Raw genomic sequence first — 21860 nt, forward strand, 5'->3', positions numbered from 1 at the left:
TTGATAACTTTTGAAGCAATTTTCTGTGAATTTTTAAGAAGTTTCATGCGACGTAATGTAAGCTCACGCAAAATGGTCATTACAGTTGTTTTTTGATATTTCTCACGCAAATTTTACGAGGGAAAAATACCCGGTCGACAAACACGGTCGTTTCTGAGGTTATTTTTCCAAAAATTTATAAATTTTAGTGAAATTACCAGCATTATATCACGAAAACTTCCAGCGGCAAATAGGATTAAAGATCTCATCAATACATTTATCACATTTAAATTTTATTAAATATATGTCAATAACTTATTTTACTCCTCAAACCTATCTAGGTACGAGCCAAGAAACAGTTAAGATATTAGAATTCAAGTTTTTCAAGGAGTTCTATATAGTTTGTCTTTATGGTCGCAGTCAACTTTTCAGATTAAGACGAACAATTCCGAACTCAATGAATTATTTATAACAGACATTATAATTTCCATACTGTTACTCAGCCGGATAAATTAATTTTCATATCAATACTGAATCTCAAAATTAATTGGCTCTTAACTAAGGACCGCTAAAACATTGCGTTTGTATTTTTTTTTTCATCTCAATCGATCAACAGTCATTGTTTGTATAACATTCATCTCTTATTATGATACAGTAAATTAAAGTAAACAATTAACATTGAAGACAAAAAAGATTGTGAAAATATTTGAGAAAGAATTTCAAATACTAATGGGTGATTAAATCAAGACGGTTTTCATTTGGCTTGTTAATTATCAAGTGTAATTTTTTTTTCTTGATGACGCACAGTAGTTTCACGATGCCCCGACAGATGGCGTATGATTCTGGGCGACTTGTAGTTGTATGGATTCAAGCGCCACTGATCAGTCTGGGTATCTGGTGTCTGCGGTTTAGGGGTTTTAGGCCACCCCTCCCCCGCCCCCCTCAAGTAGATTTTTTCCAAGTAAAATATTCAGATCAAGATATGAATTTACTATAGTAACCGGAAATGTTTTTATCGCAAAAGGTGTTCAAAAATCTGTTTAAACAAATATGTCAGAAATTTGGCTCGTCCCCGGATTTTTTTTTGCCTTAATCACTCTTGGCCAAAGACATTTTATTCGACGACATTATATGACCTTTAATAATTGAAACCTTATTTTTTTATAGTAAGTAAGAGTTGCAATTCAATAACCTTTTGAATTGAAACTCAAACCATGACACACAAAAACCCTACCTTATGAATGGAGTTTTATTAAGAAGTGTAACAAAATAAGTTCAGAATTCGAAACTAAATATTTTAACTTCAACATTCAGGCATCGTTAATAATTTTACACATCAACAATTTATATTCATAGGTGTTCAATACTTACAATAGTCGAAAGAATTTGCAAAAAATTGTTACTAATCTTTCTGATAATCAAAAAATCGTCGAAATATGTCATTACAAATTGTATGCAAAAGAAATACTCCCCAAGAAACCAATTTAAGACTTGAATATTTTTCCCTGTTTTTCTCAATGCTCAACTTCACATTCAAAAGAGATTTGATAAATTATACAGGGCCAGAAAATTAACTTTTGTCCAACGTGCCAGAAATTGAGAAATTAATGTTGTCTAATTTGGGTGCCCTAAATTCAAATAATCAATTGGTTATTTTTTCTAACATCTTTGATTTTTAAAATCATTTTAGAAAATAGGTTAAATTTATTTAAAAAATATCTGAATTTTTTTTAGCAAAATCTTGACAATTAAAAAAAAGGTCGAAACAAATTATCAACTTACATGCAACATTCATATAAAGTCGCGAATGACATACAAATGGTAAAACGACTTTAATCATAACAAAAAAAAAAAGGTTTTGCAGGATTTAAAAATTTGTTGAATGAATAATGTCTTTTTTTCAAACTTTCTTCAGTAATATCAGTAGAACTAGTGATGAAAGTTTTCAAATTTTCTAAAAATGTAGATTTTTGCTTTTTAAGGCATTTTTTATACATAGTCATCAAAATATTATTCCTTGATTGAATATACATATATTATATAAGTATAATAAACAAATTAATGAGTTTTTTTTTCATGTAAATAGATTTGTTAGCTCATCAGTTACCACTGATTGATTGCACTCAAAACTCTTCTTAACTGAATTTAAAACTTATAAACAACATACCAACAAAACTAGAGGTGCCAGACAAAATCTGACAAGAGATTACAGTTCGAACTAGAGTGTCCCAAATGACCCGACTTATGCGCTGCAGACTAAAATTGATCCTAGGCCTAGTACAAGATCTCTTGCCAAATTTGGGCCAGACCGGATCGGGATGGGGTCGCTCACCGAGCCTGAAGTTTGTATGGGATTTTGAGACATTTTGTTCGGGAGAAACATGAAAAACCAGTTTTTCATCAACAATTTTGGTTTACATCGGCCGATTTCTTTCAATAAGGGTTTTTCATATAGCCTTAATTATGAAAAATCTTCCATCCGAAGACTGCATTTCGATAAAAGTTAATATAAAAAAGTTATTAGGCTTCAATTAAAATTATGTAAAAAAATAATTTTTAGGCTGCTTTCATCTCGTACATGTATTCTTCATGCAGAAATATCCCAGCAAAAACTATATGAGTAATGGTAAACTGCATCTTGAGGTCCAGAAAAAATATCGAGAAATGCCGTTTGATTTACATATCATGAAACGAAAGCACCGGCAAGAATGGTCTCCCATAAAGAAGAATTTATTCGTAAATGATCGACCTATCACATGCGAAAGGCTTATCACAGGGAATCTGAAGTTTGTCGTAAATTTAACTGCATACATATATGCAAATACACAATGCAATAGCACAACAAACAGCACAAAGGATTTGTACCGAGATGTGCCGCGATATGCAAATAAATCTTTTTGCTTACCTACTTGCTTCCGAAACCAATTGACGAACAAAAACGATTTCAACTCTTTATCGGTCGTTGGATCATTCAATATACGAATGACATTGATAGGATCAGTTTAGAGGTGAAATTTACCCCATGATTGCGTGAGTCTACTTACTTTTTCTATCGTTGATTGAAGAATTATTTACACATGAACTAAAATAAGTTATCATTAATTATTCTTCCACTGATTTAAATATGTTGAGGAAAACTCAGCATATAGCGTTTAAATAATACTAAAAAGTGAAAAGCGTGCGCTCAAGTACCAATAAGTAGCCATTTTAAGTGTGTATTTTAAAGGAAAAAAATGGGACGTTTTCCCCAAAAATATGACGTTTATTCTGTGTTGGCATCATTGCCTTCCCATTTTACTGAAAAAAATCTAAACGATATCTAAACATGTGCGTTACACCTGTTGTAGATTAATATCATTAAAAATGTTATTAATTTTATAACGGTTGCGTAGGTAATTAACTTGTTCATCCAAATTACGCATACATTTCCACATACTGCATTCATTTTATAACAATTCACACGAAGCCATGGTGTCGGGTATGTAGTGATTTGCCTTAAAGATTTTCCGAACTAATTATCTAAAGAATGTATTTCAGCGCATACGTTGGCGAAACTGCTATGAATCCGTGCACCCATGGTGGATTATCTACATACATACATACTTTTTTTCTAGTATTTTTAGTTTTGCTCACTTAAAATCTAGAAACACTTAAAATTCGAAGAAAAACAGCTCATTATAGATTGCTAGTTTGTAAAAAATCTATTCAAAACTAATGTTAAATTTATATATCAATGAAAAGCCATCATCTTGATCAACAAAATCCACTTAAAAAAATATACGAACTCGGTCGAACTCTTAAGGTTATAACTTACTGAAAAAAGGCATTTTTTTAATCTTTTGTAGTATTTCTCCTTTTTGAGTTGACATATATAAGAAGCTTCCCTAGCAACCAAAAGTCACATATTTACTCGAATGAAGGCATTGAAAGTTACATATTGGCTGACAAAGAGAATCAACTGCCCAATTCCCTTTAGTGAACTTTATGTACTCAATAAAGACCTTGAAAGTTGCAAAAGTGATTAATATGTACGTTTTATGTGACTTGTTTTGCCAATCGAGTGCCTTGAATGAACTATATGTACTCATTAACGAACTTGAAAGTTGCAAAAGTGATCTATACGTACCTTATACGGGACTTAAGTCACTTAAAGGGCACAAAAGTGCTCAAAACGGGATTTGGTAAGTCACAAAAGTGCATTGATGTGCTTTCAAAATCAAATCTCCACTTCGAGTTTTAGTTTCAGTTAGTACAACATCTAGGCGTGGTCTTGTAGTAGCATGTTCGATGCTCACCACGAAGGTTGGGGTTCGATCCCCTAGCCAGGCAAGTTTTAAGACTTGTTTTGGAACTTGAAAGTATCAATAAGAACTTATATATTGAGCTGCATAGAATGTACTTCATATCAATGATGGGCAGGGCCGGATAAAGCCATCGGGGGGCCCAGGGCAATTTTTCTCGGGGGGCCCCTATGATTTTTTTTTAATGCTATCCCAGAAAATACAAAACATTTCAAACGTAAAAAATAACTGGAGATGAGTTCAGTATACTGTCTTCTAATAGCCATGTTGTCTGCCTAGAAGATAGTTTTTGGTACCTTCAAATAAAAATTGCTAATCAATTACGTGCAAACATCGCGGAAGAGTTTAAAAATTAAAGAAAATGAATGCTCTGTATATGAGCTGTAAAATTCAAAATTTATTTTTCATTTTTGTTTCATCAGGAAATATTAACCTCATGACAATTGGGAAGTATAATGAAGATTTAAAACAAAGAAGACAAAATTCAAAAAAATAAATAAAATAATTAAACTCAAATTCCATAGAGATACGGATATAAGAGTTCAAGAATTAAAAAATAAAAATCAGGTTATATTCCGAACCACAATTCAGTGTCTCAAATCTAAATCATAATTTCAAATCAAGTTTTGAGAAAAAAATATGAATTAAGTTTGAATAAAGAGATTTATAGTTAAAATCAGAGCCAAAGCAGAAATTTCACAACATGTGAACTTCAATTTTATATCTTTGAAACACAAAAAAAAATATTTATGAATATGATTCTCATCAGATAAAAAAAAATTGTTATAAAATTGTAAGTCTAAATGTGGCAAAAATTTAATTGGATGCCCTCAAAGCTCACGGGGTATAAATGCAAAAATGATCGATTGAAAGCAAAACAGAGATTAAATGTTTAAATCACAGAATCAGTTATCATTGAAAAAAGGAATCAAAATGAGATTATTTCTTTAAACAAAGATCTTGATTTCTCAAAATTCAGAAAAACCATGAAACTGAACTTCAGTAACTGTAGAAACACCACAAGACTTGAAAATCTCATTGAATTGAATCTCGATAAAAAGATAAGATTAAAAACATTGAAATATTCATGTTAAGAAAATCACTCAAAGATATTGGCAACTCAACTATTAGATCATTTTTATGATAATTTGAGAATTATCATTTGAAAAATGATATACTGAATTCAGGATATTTACTTCAGTAGCTGATAAAATTTTGAGATAAATCAGTTGAAACTGTTCCAATAAGTCTAAGGCAGAATTTGGGATGGAAATTCAATAAAGAAACTCTGTCGATCGGTAGATCGGTTAAATTTAGGCAACTACAGTTTTTCAAGCATTTATTTTCAAAAATAGAAAAAGAAAACGGTTTAGAATTTATAACCAATAGAAAGTTCAATAATAATGATTGAAAAGTGAAAATTTATACCTGGTATTAACCCGGATACTGCCCGGGTAAAATTCTGAAATGTTCATCATAACACGGTGTCTCTGATAAAACGATTTTATTTATCGAAAATTAGCATTCGAAAGCTGGGACTTTCCTTTTTCATTTGAGCCCAAATTTGAAATAATCCACTAGGGGGTCTAGAACATTTTATTTTTTTGAAATTTTTTTAACCTTTTTAATGGTTTTTTTCAAAGACCAAATCATGCTTATAACAGTGAAAACGCTCGGCTTCCCTTTAGCGTAAATCCAACATCATTTGTCAATAACATGATTTAATAGGAAATTTCCCTGGCTACAGTTTTGTGCTAGACATCAACGTGATACGAATTGAGAAAAAGGAGTTGGAATGTCACAAACAGATTAATTATTATTTCATTTGAAAAATCTAATAAAACTTCTCACCACTGATTGTACTATCCAAGCAACCAGAATTCCCTTAAAAAGGTTCCATAGAAGCTTAATCAACTCTCGTTTATGTCTGAAGAGAATGCTAATCAGCCCAAAATTTAAGTTCTTAAAGCTACTTTCAACTTCGTTTAGGTAGCTGTAGAGAACGCTATTCAGCTTCTAAGAGAATGTCAAGAAACTTCTACGCACCGAAAAAAAAATCCAATCGACAGATTGCTCTGACAACCACATGTCAGATTGCTAGGTTGCCGGTCTATCATTACAAAAGCTGCTTACACGCCTAGAGAATTGAACCGCTGCTCTCTAGGTTGCAATCAAACTCACCAGCCTCTCGACCAATCTAGCAAAAGCTAATTGCCACTGTAATGATTAGTATTTAAACTTAATGTCATTTGAGATGATTGAGTGGGTTGGTCAATAGAAGGTACCTTATTTCGTTCAAAGGACTTCCAGTACACAATATGGATCATAACAAAAATTCGCATCATCAAAAATTTATTCGAATATCTTATTTAACATTTATAAGAAAAATCGAATAAATCTTGAATTCCATTTGTAAATATCAGTACAGATATAAACAAAACAAATACCATGACAAGAAATTGACAGAAATTTTAGACATGTCGTTTAGAATTCCCATATAGGTTTTTTAAAACACCTTCAAGTATCTTAATGGTGCGCTTTAGAATGTTACGCGAACGTTATCGACCTTCCTGAAAAATATTTTTGACATGTCGCTTAGAATTCCCATATAGGTTCTTTAAAACACCTTTTAGTATCTTAATGGTGCGCTTTAGAATGTTAGGGCGATGGAAGTTCCTGAGTAACTTTTACGCGACAAGAGTCACCTGAAGTTCCCGTAATACATTTTTTCAGCCAAATGTGAACTTCGGAGTTCGGAGTTCAGTAAAAACGCGACTTTTGGTTGCTTGGGTAAGACCAAAAAAAATATTCTATGAGCTTTGTTATTGATTGTAGAGTGTATAAATGTTCAAACGATTTATTTGCCAATTATTATTATTAAATCAATGTTTTACATAAAATTGATCAGGATTATCTGGAGTTATGAGTATTTTTGGGGTTTTATTATTCTGGAACAAATATAAAATTCTTTTTTTTTGTCACTCCGATTTTTCTAAAAATCCCTAAGTGGGGAATAAATAAAGTTTAAGATATTTTAAACAAAGTTTTGATACATCCTTCGAAAATTCAAACAGTTGAAAGAGCGAAAGCCAAACTGTAGAAGATGGGAGTAATATTACCTGTCGTTTAGAATTTTTTTTTAAATGTTTGATCTTAATTTCCTCGATTGTTTGATTTCGTGCAATGTAGATTGTATACAAGTTTGTTGCAAGCCAGCTTTGGTTCAATTTTTTTTTTCCAATGTATTGAAAATTTGAATTAATTTTTATTTTGAATCCCCCCTCCTCCCTCCTCGTGATGTTTCAACTCCAAATGACAAAAGATAGATTTCAAATTTGTTCCGGCCATTTAAAAAAAAATATGGCACTTGAAAATTTTGTTACTCATTTCATACTTTGAGCAATGTTACATTTTGAATAAGTGCTTAATCTGCGGAAACATATGTAGAAAAATAATTTAAGAATTTCAAGCCACTGCTTTAAATATTTTTCATGACACGATGTTATATTTTGGTTTTCATAGTAGTAGGAAAATAGCATTCCAGGGGAAAGCCAAAAATGCAGAAATCCACAGACAAATGTTTGCAGTGTTAAAAACTATCAGAAAAAACCTATGTTTTTTTTTATTTTATCTAGGAAATTTGAAAAAAACATCATCAATATGAACTAATGAAAAATTTTCAGAAAACGAAATAAAAAAATCGCAAAAAATCAGATGCTTTCAGATCAAACAACTCAAAGTGCATTGAGAAAATATTTATAAGAAAATAGAATAACATCGAATCAACCTCTTAAAATTGTTGAAAACAAAGTTGATGTTGAGATATTGTTATCTTCTTTTTTTCTTTTTATAAAAAAATCAATGAAAGGCATTAGGTTCAGTTCGTGTACTTTTGAGAAAAATGAACAATCTAGAATTTTTGCTTGAAAACTTAAATTCGACCACATTTTTACATACACGATTGCCTCCAAAAACACTAATTTATGCAATCAACCATAAACAATAGGTTTTTTTTTTAAATTTTATATATGAAACTTTATCATGCTTGTGGTATGATACCCTTGTCAAAGGTTTTACAATCAATCAAAAGTGAAAAGTATGAAAACCATTAGAAATCATCAAAAAGGATGAAAGATTTTCAACAAAGATGTTGGATCATGAAACCAGGTGAATTATTTAAAATTTGGACTTAAATGTAAGAAGTAAATATATTTTTTTCCTTGTTCTAGATGTTTGTTCATAAAGTATTCAAACTAAATAAGCTCAAAATATAAATAACTAATTTTTCAAGAAAGGCGGGAGACAATTTTTCTAGAATAAAACTCTACAAATGCCCATAACTTCACATAATCCGGCTCAATTTCATGTAAAAGATTTATCTTTTAATGTAAATAAACCGGTTTGAACATTTACACACTCTACAATCAATAACAAAGCTCGTAGAATACTTTTTCTGATCTTAGTACAATCAGTGGTGAGAAGTTTTACTAGATTTCCAAATGAAATAATAATCACTCTGTTCGTGACATTCCAACTCTTTTCTCTCAATTTGTATCACTTTGATGTCTTCGATAAAATTGTAGCCGGGGAAATTTCCTATTAAATAATGTTATTGACATATGATGTTGGAATTATGCTAAAGGGAAGACGAGCGTTTTCACAGTGATAAGTATGATTTTGTCTTTAAAAAAAAACATTAAAAAGGTTAAAAAATCTTCAAAAAAATAAAATGTTCTAGACCCCCCAGTGGATAATTTCAAATTTGGGTTGAAATGAAAGGGGAAAGTCCCAGCTTTCGAATGGTGCAGAAATTAGCGATGCTTATTTTCGAAAAATAAAGTTTTCTACCAGAGACACCGTGATAAAACTTCTTTGTTCTCTTTTAGCACTGTGAGCTAACATCTATTATATAAAATTCTCTTGTAACGGTGTTTGTAGTACTACTCCTCCGAAACGGCCCAAACGATTCAAATGAAATTATTTTTAGAATATTCTGTGGGCATGCGAATCGGTTTATATCGAATAAAAACAACAAAAAGTCGCATAAATCGTCCGTCATCATTAAATTTGTAATAAATTGAATCAAATTAAAGTCATGGCCTTCAATTTTTCGAGATTTTCTTTCTTTTGGGCGCCGGTCAGTTTGTTTTTCGTCTCTATGGTCGAGACGTCGCGAACCAACGTCGGAAGAGGATAGTAACCATCGCATAGCATACTGATCAGTGGGAATATTTAAGCGCGCATTTCTCAACCAAGCAAATTTTCAATGCACGTGGTGGCGCTATGAAGCCTAGATGTGATATTTTTTCTTCTTGATTTATAGCTCATTTGTACAGCACATGTTAACGAATGATGCCTAGATGTGACCCGGATTGATATTTTGCCCATCGAATCAAAACCATATGAACGATTTTAAGAAATTAAAACATTTTAAATTCGTGTTTATTGAATCAGCAATGGTTGTCTAATAAACATGAATTTAATACTGATGCATATGAAAAAAGGTATGACTTTTTGCGGACGTTTGAAAAAAAAGAAAGTGGGAAGATTTACGTACGATTGTATAATCCAATACCTACGACTAGAAAAAATTTTCGAACATGTATAAATGTGCTTAACTGAAGATAAATCAAGCGCCTTTAAATTTACAGAACAACAAAAAAATCCGTTGAAAATGAACAGACACATGAACTGAACAAGGCCGAATGCAAAGCATTTTTTTATTTTTTGCAACCGTATGTGAAAGTTATCAATAAAATAAGAAGAATTTAAAGCTAATAGGATTGTATCACAGCTCCCGGTAAACCATTTCGCGGTATTCGTTTTGGCGGTATGACATTTCGCGTATGAACCTATTTGGCGGTTTACGATTTGGCGGTTTGTAACACTTGGCGGTTTCTCATTTGGCATATGGCCCTTTTGGCGGTTTGCCTTTCAGCGGTTTGTAACATTACGCGGTCTCCCAATTTGCAAATAAGACTATTTGGCGGTATGGATAGTTGGCAACTGAGTCACTTCGCGGTCTGTTTCAAATGTTCAAAAGTCCGGCCTAGAAACATGGATAATAATTACGAGGATGTCCTAACGAGAATCCCTAGCTTTGGGTAAACCTAGAAACACGGGGTCTTCCTAGGTTTTCAGTAGACCTAGAAAAAATGAGGCCGTCTTAGAAACATAGATTAGAGCTAAGAGGCCGCTTCCTCATGCTGCGCGCTCGAAATACAATGATGTAGGTACCTATGTACGCTTTACGTCTCGAAACCAGAAAAAAGATACCTATGGGTTTGCTCAGTATATTTCTGAGCAAATATCTTGCCGCGAAATGTTGCATATCGCCAAAAAGGCAAACCGCGGAAAGACTCATACCGCAAAATATAATACCGCCAAACAAGACCATTTGCCAAATGGTAAACCGCCAAATCGACCAAACCGCCAATTGCCATGCCGCGTTTTAGGACATTTTGCCAAATGGTAAACCGCCAAAATAGCGTACCGCCAAACACTATACCGCTGATGTGAAAACCGCGGACAGAGGTACAACCCCATTTAAACATATATTTTCCTTCTTTCTAAAACAATCGTTTTCTTGATGAATTGGGTTATTGTTCAAAGGAATTTAATTTGCATTTTTTGCTCTAACAAATATAAAAAACGGCGAACTTTTTATTTTGGACATGATTTTGATAAAAATATGGATATTATTTAATTACCACTGCTTCCACGGATGAGGATAGTGAACAAAAAGCTGCTTTAAAATGGTTAGTAAAAAACCTTCTCTTATGTTTTTTCATTTCTTCAGTTCTAAAAAGTATACCAACCTAAGCTACTCGGGAGTTGAAAGTGCTGCGTTAGACAGAATATTGGGCAAATACTTCAAACATTGTCTCAATATTCTAAATACTTTTTCCATAAAGTTTCATATTCAATAAATTCTAATTGATGAGAATCTTTTGATTTCGATTTCAACCTTAAAGTGAACTCAAGCAAAGCGGAGTAAATCAACTAAATGGTGTTCAATAAATGAAACATATATATTATAGATATTAACGAGTGGATATTTTTAGAATTTTTTGATACATTATGTAAAGACCCGTAGAATTGAGTCAAAATTCTAAGGTTTGATTCCGATAGAATTAAGCGGGACAATTCGAGTAAACGGAAAGGAAGGATATGTAAAAAAACTAAGACATGTTTACGAAAGCGAGACGATTTACAACTCAAGACTTGATGCTTTTTTAAAGTCAAACAGCGAAGAAAAAATGGATAATGGACGCCAAGTTTAACATGGTAAGACGCAGTTTACCGGGTCTGCTAGTTTTTCGATAAAAAAATGAAAATTGGAGGTATTTTGCCTCATATTCGTCTTTATTTTTTTCGAACTTGGTTTACAATATTTTTGTCCTGATTTTGAGTTAAAAATTTTGAAATTCAATACCAAAATTTTGAGCCCACAAAATGTGAAAGAACTTCTTCACTACTGACTCTAAGGGGCCCCTTAGCTTGAAAAACTTTTCTAGATATTATTTCACGGAGGCCCCTTGTTGTTATATTTCAAGTTTGCATTCCGATTTTCTAGTTTTGATTTTTTTCCTTAGATTTGAAGAAATTGAAGAAGTATGATTTAAGTAATGTAAAACTTTTTTTTCCCTCGGGGGCCCCCCCTGAGCCGGGGGGCCCGGGGCAATTGCCCCTTTTGCCCCCCCCTTAATCCGGCCTTGATGATGGGACTGAGTAAGCGTATGTGTACCTGTTTTAGGGGACTTTTGGTTGCTTGGGTTACAACAGACATTAGATAAAATGCGACCAGTTCGTTTTCCCGAAATTTCTCCAAGGACGAAGAGCTTTATATACGGTTAGAATGAAAACGAAATTGGATGAGTATCGTATTTATAAAGGATTGGAAAATTAACAACATTAGTCGTCTTGAAATTTCTCATTTGTTACGAATCTTTTGCTGGAAATAGGATTCAAAATCCAAATTTTATATCTAATTCAGATTTTCCAATACACTCAGATTTCCGAACAGGAATTCATTTTAGAAGCTCGCTCATTTTCAAAACAAAATTAGGATCCAAAATTAAGTTTCAAGTCTCACGTAGAGTACCCGATAGGAAATTTGACAGATGAAAAATTTCGCCGTTCACATATTTAGGTGGGTGCCGATTTAGTCTGTCTACGAATCACCCTACTAAATCAATGACCCTATTTAGTATGTAGATTAATCGGGCTACGCTTGAATATAATAGGTGCCATACTAAATCGGCTGATGAGTAGGCTTACACAATTACGTATGATTTAGTAGCAAAATAAGTTGATCTACGTTATCGGGGAGGAGCGGTCAATTTAGTAGGTTTTCGTAGGACTCTATTTATTTGGCATACTTTAAGCCTATTTAGTATGGAATGGTCATAGCTGAATTAGTTTTTGACAACTGTTGTGTGAATGGAGTTTATCGATGGGAAAGCTTGGCCCACGACAGCACGGAAGGCCTCGTCGGTGCCCATCAGCGGTTCGTTGGAGTGGTGAGCGCGTTTCTATCGGTACCGTCATGACGACGTTCAACCTGACCAAGTTCTCGGACGTTTGCCGGATATGCCTGAAGCTGTAATAGAGGGTGTTCCTGACGATGGAAGCATCGTTTATGAATTCCGCCGTCCTCACCGTGGCCAGTTTCTAGATGCAGTGCTTGGATGGCAATTGCTTCTTTGCAGGACAGGTCGTTTCCAGATCGGCTAAGTTCAAAGATGTCGACATTCTCATAAGAAAAATCTTTACTGGATTCGCTCCAGTACAGTCCATACTGCTATTAAATATGGCTTCGCAGATTTAATTTACTAAATCATGTGACTAATAAACCTTTTTGGTCGGGTGGTAGGAAAACAATCGATTTTTGAGGCCAATCAATTCTGCTATTTAGTCGGATTGAGTTGGGTGGTTAATACTAAATAGCTCGTTTGATACCCCTATTAAATAGCCGAACGTCGAAAATCTAATCAACTTTATCGCCCTAGTGATCAGGCGATTAAGTCGATTCCTACACAATCATGCTACTCATCACCCTATTTGATAGGCCTACGTAATCGGTTTATGATTCGGCTGATGCCCAGCAAAAACTCCCATAAACGACGTTGCAACTATAGGCCGATTAGTATTGTGCGTTTAGATAAAAATTTTATAAACGTCGTTGGTGAACTGGCATCATGGCTGACCTTCGACGAAAACATATTGAGTCGTTTTATTTAAGCGTGCGCCACGAAATTTTCTGTTTTCAATCAACGTTGCCACAAATTCATTTGAATCGTTTGTGTATCTCATTCTTGTCCGTAGAAGTGTAATGTATGTAGAGATACTCTGGTGGATACAGATTTATGTGTGGCAACGTTACATATAATACACTGTTATTTTTTTAAACACAACTGTCAAAAGTTCGGAAGTAAGTTCGGGATTGGAAGTCCGGACTTCCGAAGTAAGTGCTGACGCTATAACAAAGGGTGATACGGTCAAAATTTGGTCAAGGGAAAACGCGAGTAAATCAATGAAATCGTTTGTTTAAAAAATCAAATTAAATTTCTTCTTCATGTTTAATTAGTATAAAATTCATGAAAAACATTCAGTTAGGCTTCCACTTTTCTAAATTCGGATTGCCGGGCTTTACGCTTAACCCCTGCCATCAGATTTTGTACAGCCACCTTCTACACCTTCTTCGCCGCAGAAAGCCAGTTTGCCTTGAACTGCTGCTCGTCCTTTGCAGTTGTTTGGTCTTCTTTAGGTTCCGCTTGACAATAGCCCAGTATTTCTCAATTGGGCGAAGCTCTGGCGTGTTGGGAGGGTTCTTGTCCTTGGGAACCACCTGCAAGTTGATGGCGGCGTACCACTCCATGGCCTTTTTACCGTAATGGTAAGATGCCAAATCCAGCCAAAACAGTACGGAACTACCGTGTTTTTTCAGGAAAGGCAGCAGACGTTTATTCAAACATTATTTCACGTAAATTTCTTGGTTGACAGTCCTGGAAGCTATGAAAATGCTGCTTTTCAAGCTACAGGTACAGGTGGCTTGCCAAACCAGATATTTCTTCGCGAACATTGACAGTTTCATGTGTTTGAAAATATCTGCTACCTTTCCCCTTCTTTTTGCCGTATAAAACTCCTGTCCCGGAAGCTGCTTGTAGTCGGCTTTGACGTAGGTTTCGTCGTCCATTACCACGCAGTCAAACTTCGTCAGCATCGTCGTGTACAGCCCCGGGATCGCGCTTTGGCCGTCGTATTTTGTTTATCATCGCGATTTGGAGTCATTACCTTCTTGTAAGTCGATAGTCCGGCTCGGTTTTTGGCTCGATGCACGGTTGTAGACGATATACCCAGCTTATTTGCGGCATCTTGGAGAGAGGTTAGGGTTTCGCTTGAAATTACCGGCAACTCTCTTTGTCGTCTCAGCGGCTTCCGGTTTTCGTTTTCCCCCCGATCCAGACTTCCTGGTTGTCGACAAACGTTCCCCAAACACTTTAATTACATTTGTAGCGGTTGATTTGGCAACTTGTAGCGATTTTGCCAGCTTTTCGTGCGAGTAGCTCGGATTTTCGCGATGCGCGAGCAAAGTTCTGATACGCTGCTCTTCTTCCTTGGACGGCATTTTGACAATTGAAGAGTGAATTCCAAAATCAAAATAGGAGCAACATTCTACACACACACACACACCTTCAAAATGAGGGGTGTTCGGGTTTTTAAATGCAAAATTGAAAGAAATACGTCAAGTTGATATTGACCAAATTTTGACCGTATCACCAAAAATAGTTTATATAAAGATTCCCAACTCTTATGAAAACCGGGAGACAAAAAAAAATAAGCGCCACCATCAAATATGACGGCAGAAATGCAACTAAAACACAGTGAACACTGTTAGCAGAAAAAACTCATGTAAAGCATTTTTAATCACACTGTCGGACACATGTACTCAATTGAGAGTTTTAAAGCACAGCAATAAAAAGTTCCATTAACAATAACTAATTTTTGCACTCAAAAATCTTTAGTGTCAGAAATGAGGGTGTGGATTATTTTATGCGCAGCGCACAAAATAAGACTGCACACTTTAGAACTTTGGATTGTGATATTTGTGCCATATTTCAAATCAGTACCTATTTAAATCAGTTTTTTTTTTTATTTTTCTGTGTTACATTTGAATTTTGATTAGTTTGAGCAATGATATGAAAGAGCAATTTAGGCAACAAGTTTGATTCAATAACCCACCCGTTGCATAAAACAATACGAGCGTATTGTTTTTTAACCAAAACTGAGGATCAAGGAAGAAATGTGCAAGGTAAAAAAAAAAAACCCTTTTTGGAAAAAACGACGTTAAGCGTGCAAATGAGCGGTAAAACGTCACGGCAGTTTCCGCCAAACAGTCAAGTGTGGCTGATATCCCGCGAAAAGCTCCGGAGAAGAAAAAATTTCCCGGTCCCCGGTTTCAATCAACGTGTCGGGGTAGATATTCTCGAGCTAAGCCGATTTTTTTTTTACGATCATGGCTGGAAAAACGAAGAAGGAGGTTTTGCAACGACCGGAGGTCACCGAGCGAAATCATGCCGACCAGGACGGCATCGTCGATCCGGAAAGCTGCATCAAGCATCCGCTGCAATTCCATTGGACGCTCTGGTATCAGGAACCGGATAAGGACAAATCGTGGGGAGGCAACCTGAACGAGGTGGCCACCGTCGGTGCCGTTGAGGACTTCTGGAAATTATGCAACCACATCAAGAGCCCGTCGGACCTGAAGACCGGGGGCGATTGTTCGCTGTTCAAGCAGGGCATCCGCCCCATGTGGGAAGACGAGAAGAATTTCCGCGGCGGCCGGTGGGTGATCAACGTGCCCCGGCAGCAGCACCACGAATTGGACAAATAGTGGCTGGATACGATATGGTGTCGAATTGGCGAGGTTTTCGATAATCCTGAAGAAATTTGCGGTGCCGTCGTGGATGTTCGCCCGAAGATGAATGAAATTGCGATTTGGACCACCACTGTCATGAACCGGGACGCGCCGATGCCGGAGAAAGCTGTAAGTCAATTTCTTGCCATATTCGAACCATAAATTATAAAGAGGTTGGGTAAATTTGTTGCCAGAAAATTAAAAAACACGATAAACTAAATCTTATATTTTTTTATTATTATGGGCAACCGAAAGCCTAGTTTTTCACCATTACAAATGGCGCCCAACTAAATCGAACCACTTTTGATTATTAGTTCGACAAATTTTTGAAACTTAGCGTCTAGTTACAATTATCATTGTTATTAGTATTAGATAATTGATTATTATTGCGATTACTTAATTATTGCTCTTCTTGTTTATCATATCATTTTGCTGTATTATCATCAGTATTGTTTTGTTTGTTCAATACTGTATTTCATATTTAGCTGGTTTTAATCCGTTTCAAGATCATGAACATTCGGGCACAGATGTCAAGGGGGTTGCTAAGGAAACATCAAAAGGAACGCGATCTGGAGGCGCGGTATAACCTCTATTCCGGGCCCTTGGCAATTAAGAGGATTAAATCCCTCTTTTCCTAAGACATCCGTTGCTTCTAGAAAAACCAGTAATTGTGTTTAGTCCTCACTGTAAGATCAGAGTCATTTTTTTTCAATGACTACAAGATTTTAATTGATTGTTTTGCTGCTTAGGAGGAAGTCTTAATAGTTTGGTTTCAGGAGTCGAAGGAATTTTTACCGGGTCTGCTGGTATAGATTGACATCATTTGCCAAGATATGTTGGCGTTGAGTTTCGTCTTTAGTTTTAGTTTAATCTTTGCCATAATTCGTTGGCGTGAAGATATTTTTGCCAAGATTCGTTGGCTTTGAGTTTATTATGATGTGTTTATGTATTATGTATTTATGTAGTAAGTTTTAGACACCTCTGCAGTAGGTGTTACGCTTCCGAGGTATGCTCGGAATGTAGTTGATCATTCTTTTTCCTTCGAACTCCTTGTGGCGTGCTTATGAAATTTTCATGGATTGCTGTCACAATCCATGAAAATTTCTACCAAAGCAGCAATGTTGTGTTACATTTGAATTTTGATTAGTTTGAGCAATGATATGAAAGAGCAATTTAGGCAACAAGTTTGATTCAATAACCCACCCGTTGCATAAAACAATACGAGCGTATTGTTTTTTAACCAAAACTGAGGATCAAGGAAGAAATGTGCAAGGTAAAAAAAAAAAAACCCTTTTTGGAAAAAACGACGTTAAGCGTGCAAATGAGCGGTAAAACGTCACGGCAGTTTCCGCCAAACAGTCAAGTGTGGCTGATATCCCGCGAAAAGCTCCGGAGAAGAAAAAATTTCCCGGTCCCCGGTTTCAATCAACGTGTCGGGGTAGATATTCTCGAGCTAAGCCGATTTTTTTTTTACGATCATGGCTGGAAAAACGAAGAAGGAGGTTTTGCAACGACCGGAGGTCACCGAGCGAAATCATGCCGACCAGGACGGCATCGTCGATCCGGAAAGCTGCATCAAGCATCCGCTGCAATTCCATTGGACGCTCTGGTATCAGGAACCGGATAAGGACAAATCGTGGGGAGGCAACCTGAACGAGGTGGCCACCGTCGGTGCCGTTGAGGACTTCTGGAAATTATGCAACCACATCAAGAGCCCGTCGGACCTGAAGACCGGGGGCGATTGTTCGCTGTTCAAGCAGGGCATCCGCCCCATGTGGGAAGACGAGAAGAATTTCCGCGGCGGCCGGTGGGTGATCAACGTGCCCCGGCAGCAGCACCACGAATTGGACAAATAGTGGCTGGATACGATATGGTGTCGAATTGGCGAGGTTTTCGATAATCCTGAAGAAATTTGCGGTGCCGTCGTGGATGTTCGCCCGAAGATGAATGAAATTGCGATTTGGACCACCACTGTCATGAACCGGGACGCGCCGATGCCGGAGAAAGCTGTAAGTCAATTTCTTGCCATATTCGAACCATAAATTATAAAGAGGTTGGGTAAATTTGTTGCCAGAAAATTAAAAAACACGATAAACTAAATCTTATATTTTTTTATTATTATGGGCAACCGAAAGCCTAGTTTTTCACCATTACATCTGATCGCTAACCGCTTTTTGTGACAGCAAAAGATTGCACAATATCCAAATTTCCAAAAAAAATATCAGCCTGATTGTTTCACTTTGAAAAAGACTCAACATTTGCAAAACTAATAATTAAATAATATTCTTCAAAATTTAACACGACACTTCAGGTAAAGTAAAAAGCCACAGTTTTAGAAGTTGATCCAGCTGTTTATATCATACAGCATTTTGAGTATTGGGTTTTTTCTAACTGATTTCCTTGCAGGCCATTTAGCTAAATTTAGTTCTATGTACAAATTTAACAGAGTAAATGAAGGTAGCGGTACACCTCAGGTGAAAATGAAAAATCTTCTCTAGCCAGTAACTAAAAATAGTTGAAAGATGAATTTTGAACTGGTCTCAGAGTTTAAAACCTCCTAGAAGTTTTAAACACTGAGACTGGCTTGAAATTCAACATTTCACTATGTTCTTAAATTATAAATTGGTCAATATTCTTAAATTATTATTTTCTTTGTACACTTTTTTTATTCATTGTTGATTTAAATAATCGAATAAAAAACATTGTGAACGTTAATGTTTTAATTATTATTTTAACTGTTTAAGTTTAAGTTTTTTCACAATCGATGAATCTGAATGCGGTTAGCTCAATTTTACTGAATCAGTAGCATTTGTTTCTGCAAAATTGAATAAATTTACTTCAGAGTGCATTTTGAATAATTTTAAATTGATTGAAAACATATCAGAGTGCATCATGATCTGCACGCTCGGATCTTTAAACACAATTTGTGAGAAATGTTGACCTTTTCCGTCAGCAGGTGGTGCTGATGTTTGTAGAAAGAATGTCTGTTGGAATTTATATGGAAAATATCAAGAGCTGGGTATCTTTATATCTACTATCTTTGGTATCACCCTTTATGATCGAAAATCGGCCGACGCACCCTTCGCGAGCCGACTAAGTATGGTGAATAGTAGGGTGTATTTCCTATCGGGTATGGTATAGGCAAATTGCATATTTAATAAATACATTTGAGTCCTCCTATCATATTTTTATGATTTATGATAGGCAGACTCAAATGTATTTATCAATGCAAATATAATAAGATGCACAATAGAATAGGTATTAAATAACCTTTCTCGTTAATATAATTATATTGCAAAAAAAACTGCGTTTACCTTTAAGTATGTCCAAAATAAATTTTGGCGTTATGTTCTTTCTTTGATACCTCATGTTTCTCTTGTACTTCCATCACCTTCGAAAATTTAAACTTGATTAAGTTTTTCCTTTAAGTTGGATATCACAGCACATTTCACAGTTTTCCTAACGATGAAACTTACATTAACGGAAAATGGTGTTGCCATTGCATTAAAAGGCACACGACGCTTTTCAACATCTCGAAATCTATTATCATATTCCTGTTTTCCAATCAGTCCAATATCAATTCAACCGTCTTTTGGTAATTCCTGTCCTTTGTTACAAGCTGACAGTGTTCGGCATCGCTAACTGAAAAGTTAGCGGCGCTAATTAGATCGCTATCTCGGTCAAAGTTAGCGATCGCTAATTAAAGCCGCTAAATGTTGCGTAAAAGTTATCGATCTATAATAAAGTGCTAATCGCTTATCGATAGTAGAAAGTTTTGAAAAAGATAAGAAAAACACAAATTTTTCAACCATCTTTAATTATAATATTGACTAAAAAAGTTGTTAAATGATATAATAGGGGCAGTTTTCGAACTTATTTTGTAATATTTCTGTACATATCAGTTGCGTCAGTCCACTTTTAGTTTTAGTTAGCGTATTTGGTGGAAAGTAAAAGGAAAAAAATTGGAATCAAATTTTTCAAAAAATTCATCCGCTTATCAATTTTTTTACATCAGTTAATGCAAAGATTCTCTTTAGGTACAAGTTTTGTTTTGTCTGAAATAGTTTTTTATCTTTTTTGACATTACTACACTTATTTTGTTCTGGAAATTTCAATTTTTCACAACTTTTTTTTTATATTCAAAGAAGGCTTATGCTTAAGATATAAATTTAAGTGAAGGCAATTAAAAAATACGCTCATTTCTATGATTCCAGTCAAAATCAAGATCGAATAGCATCTGAAATAAATCTTTAACGAAAATTTGAATACCTGATCGGATTTAAAATTTTAAATCTGAATGATGCCGAATTTATGATCTATAAGTCTATGGTCAAATTAACACTTCAAAGAGTTAGCGTTCTTCAGTTAGCGGAACTAAAAATTAGCGGAACTTTGTGATCCGCTAGCTGAAGAAAAATATAGCGGGAAATTTAATTCGCTAACCGAAAGTTAGCGGGCTAATTAGCGATTAGCGGATTAGCGTTTTCGTGCCGGACACTGCAAGCTGATGAAAAACATTGCTTTTAATAGTTCCCGCGGATTTTCAATTCCAATAACATTTTAATGCTTCTAATCTTATGAATAATTAATTGATTCAAATAGTCAAGAACGAAAATTTGAAAAACAATGAAAAAAAATCAATTCATTATGAGCTTATGAATAATCTTTTTCATCTGTACTTTTTCGACAAAAATCTGTAAAATAAAAATCTGTACCAACGATACATGAAAACTCAGTGCAATTAACACATTTTTTCAGTTTTACAATTCCATTGTTTGTAATAGATACAGTTTCGAATATTTTAACAATTTATAGTCTCTGCAACCAATCTCTCTAATAAGCTATAAATATTCCATTAAGTCAGAACCACTTACATGATTTATTTAAAACCGATCTGCTATACATTAGGTACATCAAATGCCAAAAACCAGTACAAATCTGTATCAAATTTTAAAAATCTGGCATCTGTAACGTCTATCCGTAGATGATTGTGCGGATTTTAGGAACACATTTTCTTCAGGTGGATGATCACTTCGATTCATGACAGCTTACACTGTAATTTTATATAGTCTAGCAAAGAGAATGACGGGAGTCAATCAAACTGTCATTCGCTCGGAACCAATCGAGCATTCTATGATAATGTTCAAGCTCTTCATAACTCTTTCCAGTTGCAAAATTAAAAATAGTTTCTCAAATTCGTAAATTACATGCTATTTTTGCCACTTCATCTCGAAATCGCTCTTGAAAATATATTATGGTCTATAGGTGAAAAACAAATGAAAATTATGCTAAATTACTCTTGTTAATGTTATCACAAAACCAGAAAAGCTTTGTGAATCACTATACTTTATCCATGATTTTCCAATATTTAGAAAGTTTGCTCGATTGGCTCCCGCGAATGACAGTTCGATTGGCTCCCGTCATTCTCTTTGCCAGACTATATGAAATTGTAGTGTCTATACTTAGGGCTGGATAGAAACGAGACCTGTTTAATAAATTATATCTTCAGAGGATCTGACTTGAAGAAGTAAGCAAAAGATCTGTAACTGTGGAGTGTGCAAAAAGATTGCAAATTATTACCTTGCTCTGTTTTATAAGCATAATTCCCTTGAAGGCTCCGCTGGCCACGATTTGGCCACCTATGCTTTAGACAGTTTATT

General features: G+C 35.0%; 2 protein-coding genes across 2 annotated transcripts; both read left to right on the top strand.

Annotated features, from left to right (window-relative positions):
* The first annotated feature begins 15685 nt into the window (after nucleotides 1-15685).
* LOC129740338 (eukaryotic translation initiation factor 4E-like) lies at nucleotides 15686-16403 on the top strand. Its single transcript, XM_055731987.1, has one exon. It carries the CDS (start codon nucleotides 15799-15801, stop codon nucleotides 16174-16176), a length of 378 nt encoding a protein of 125 aa, XP_055587962.1. The 5' UTR covers nucleotides 15686-15798; the 3' UTR covers nucleotides 16177-16403.
* Nucleotides 16404-17587: 1184 nt separating this feature from the next.
* Nucleotides 17588-18283, top strand: LOC129740361 (eukaryotic translation initiation factor 4E-like). Its single transcript, XM_055732024.1, has one exon. It carries the CDS (start codon nucleotides 17679-17681, stop codon nucleotides 18054-18056), a length of 378 nt encoding a protein of 125 aa, XP_055587999.1. The 5' UTR covers nucleotides 17588-17678; the 3' UTR covers nucleotides 18057-18283.
* The last annotated feature ends 3577 nt before the right edge of the window (nucleotides 18284-21860 follow it).

This window comes from Uranotaenia lowii, chromosome 1 (genome assembly GCF_029784155.1).
Source record: "Uranotaenia lowii strain MFRU-FL chromosome 1, ASM2978415v1, whole genome shotgun sequence".
In the NCBI taxonomy this organism is placed as follows: domain Eukaryota; kingdom Metazoa; phylum Arthropoda; class Insecta; order Diptera; family Culicidae; genus Uranotaenia; species Uranotaenia lowii.

Bases quoted from the DNA above. Each gene is read 5' to 3' on its own strand.
- LOC129740338 (XM_055731987.1), top strand. From the start codon at position 15,799: ATGGCTGGAAAAACGAAGAAGGAGGTTTTGCAACGACCGGAGGTCACC.
- LOC129740361 (XM_055732024.1), top strand. From the start codon at position 17,679: ATGGCTGGAAAAACGAAGAAGGAGGTTTTGCAACGACCGGAGGTCACC.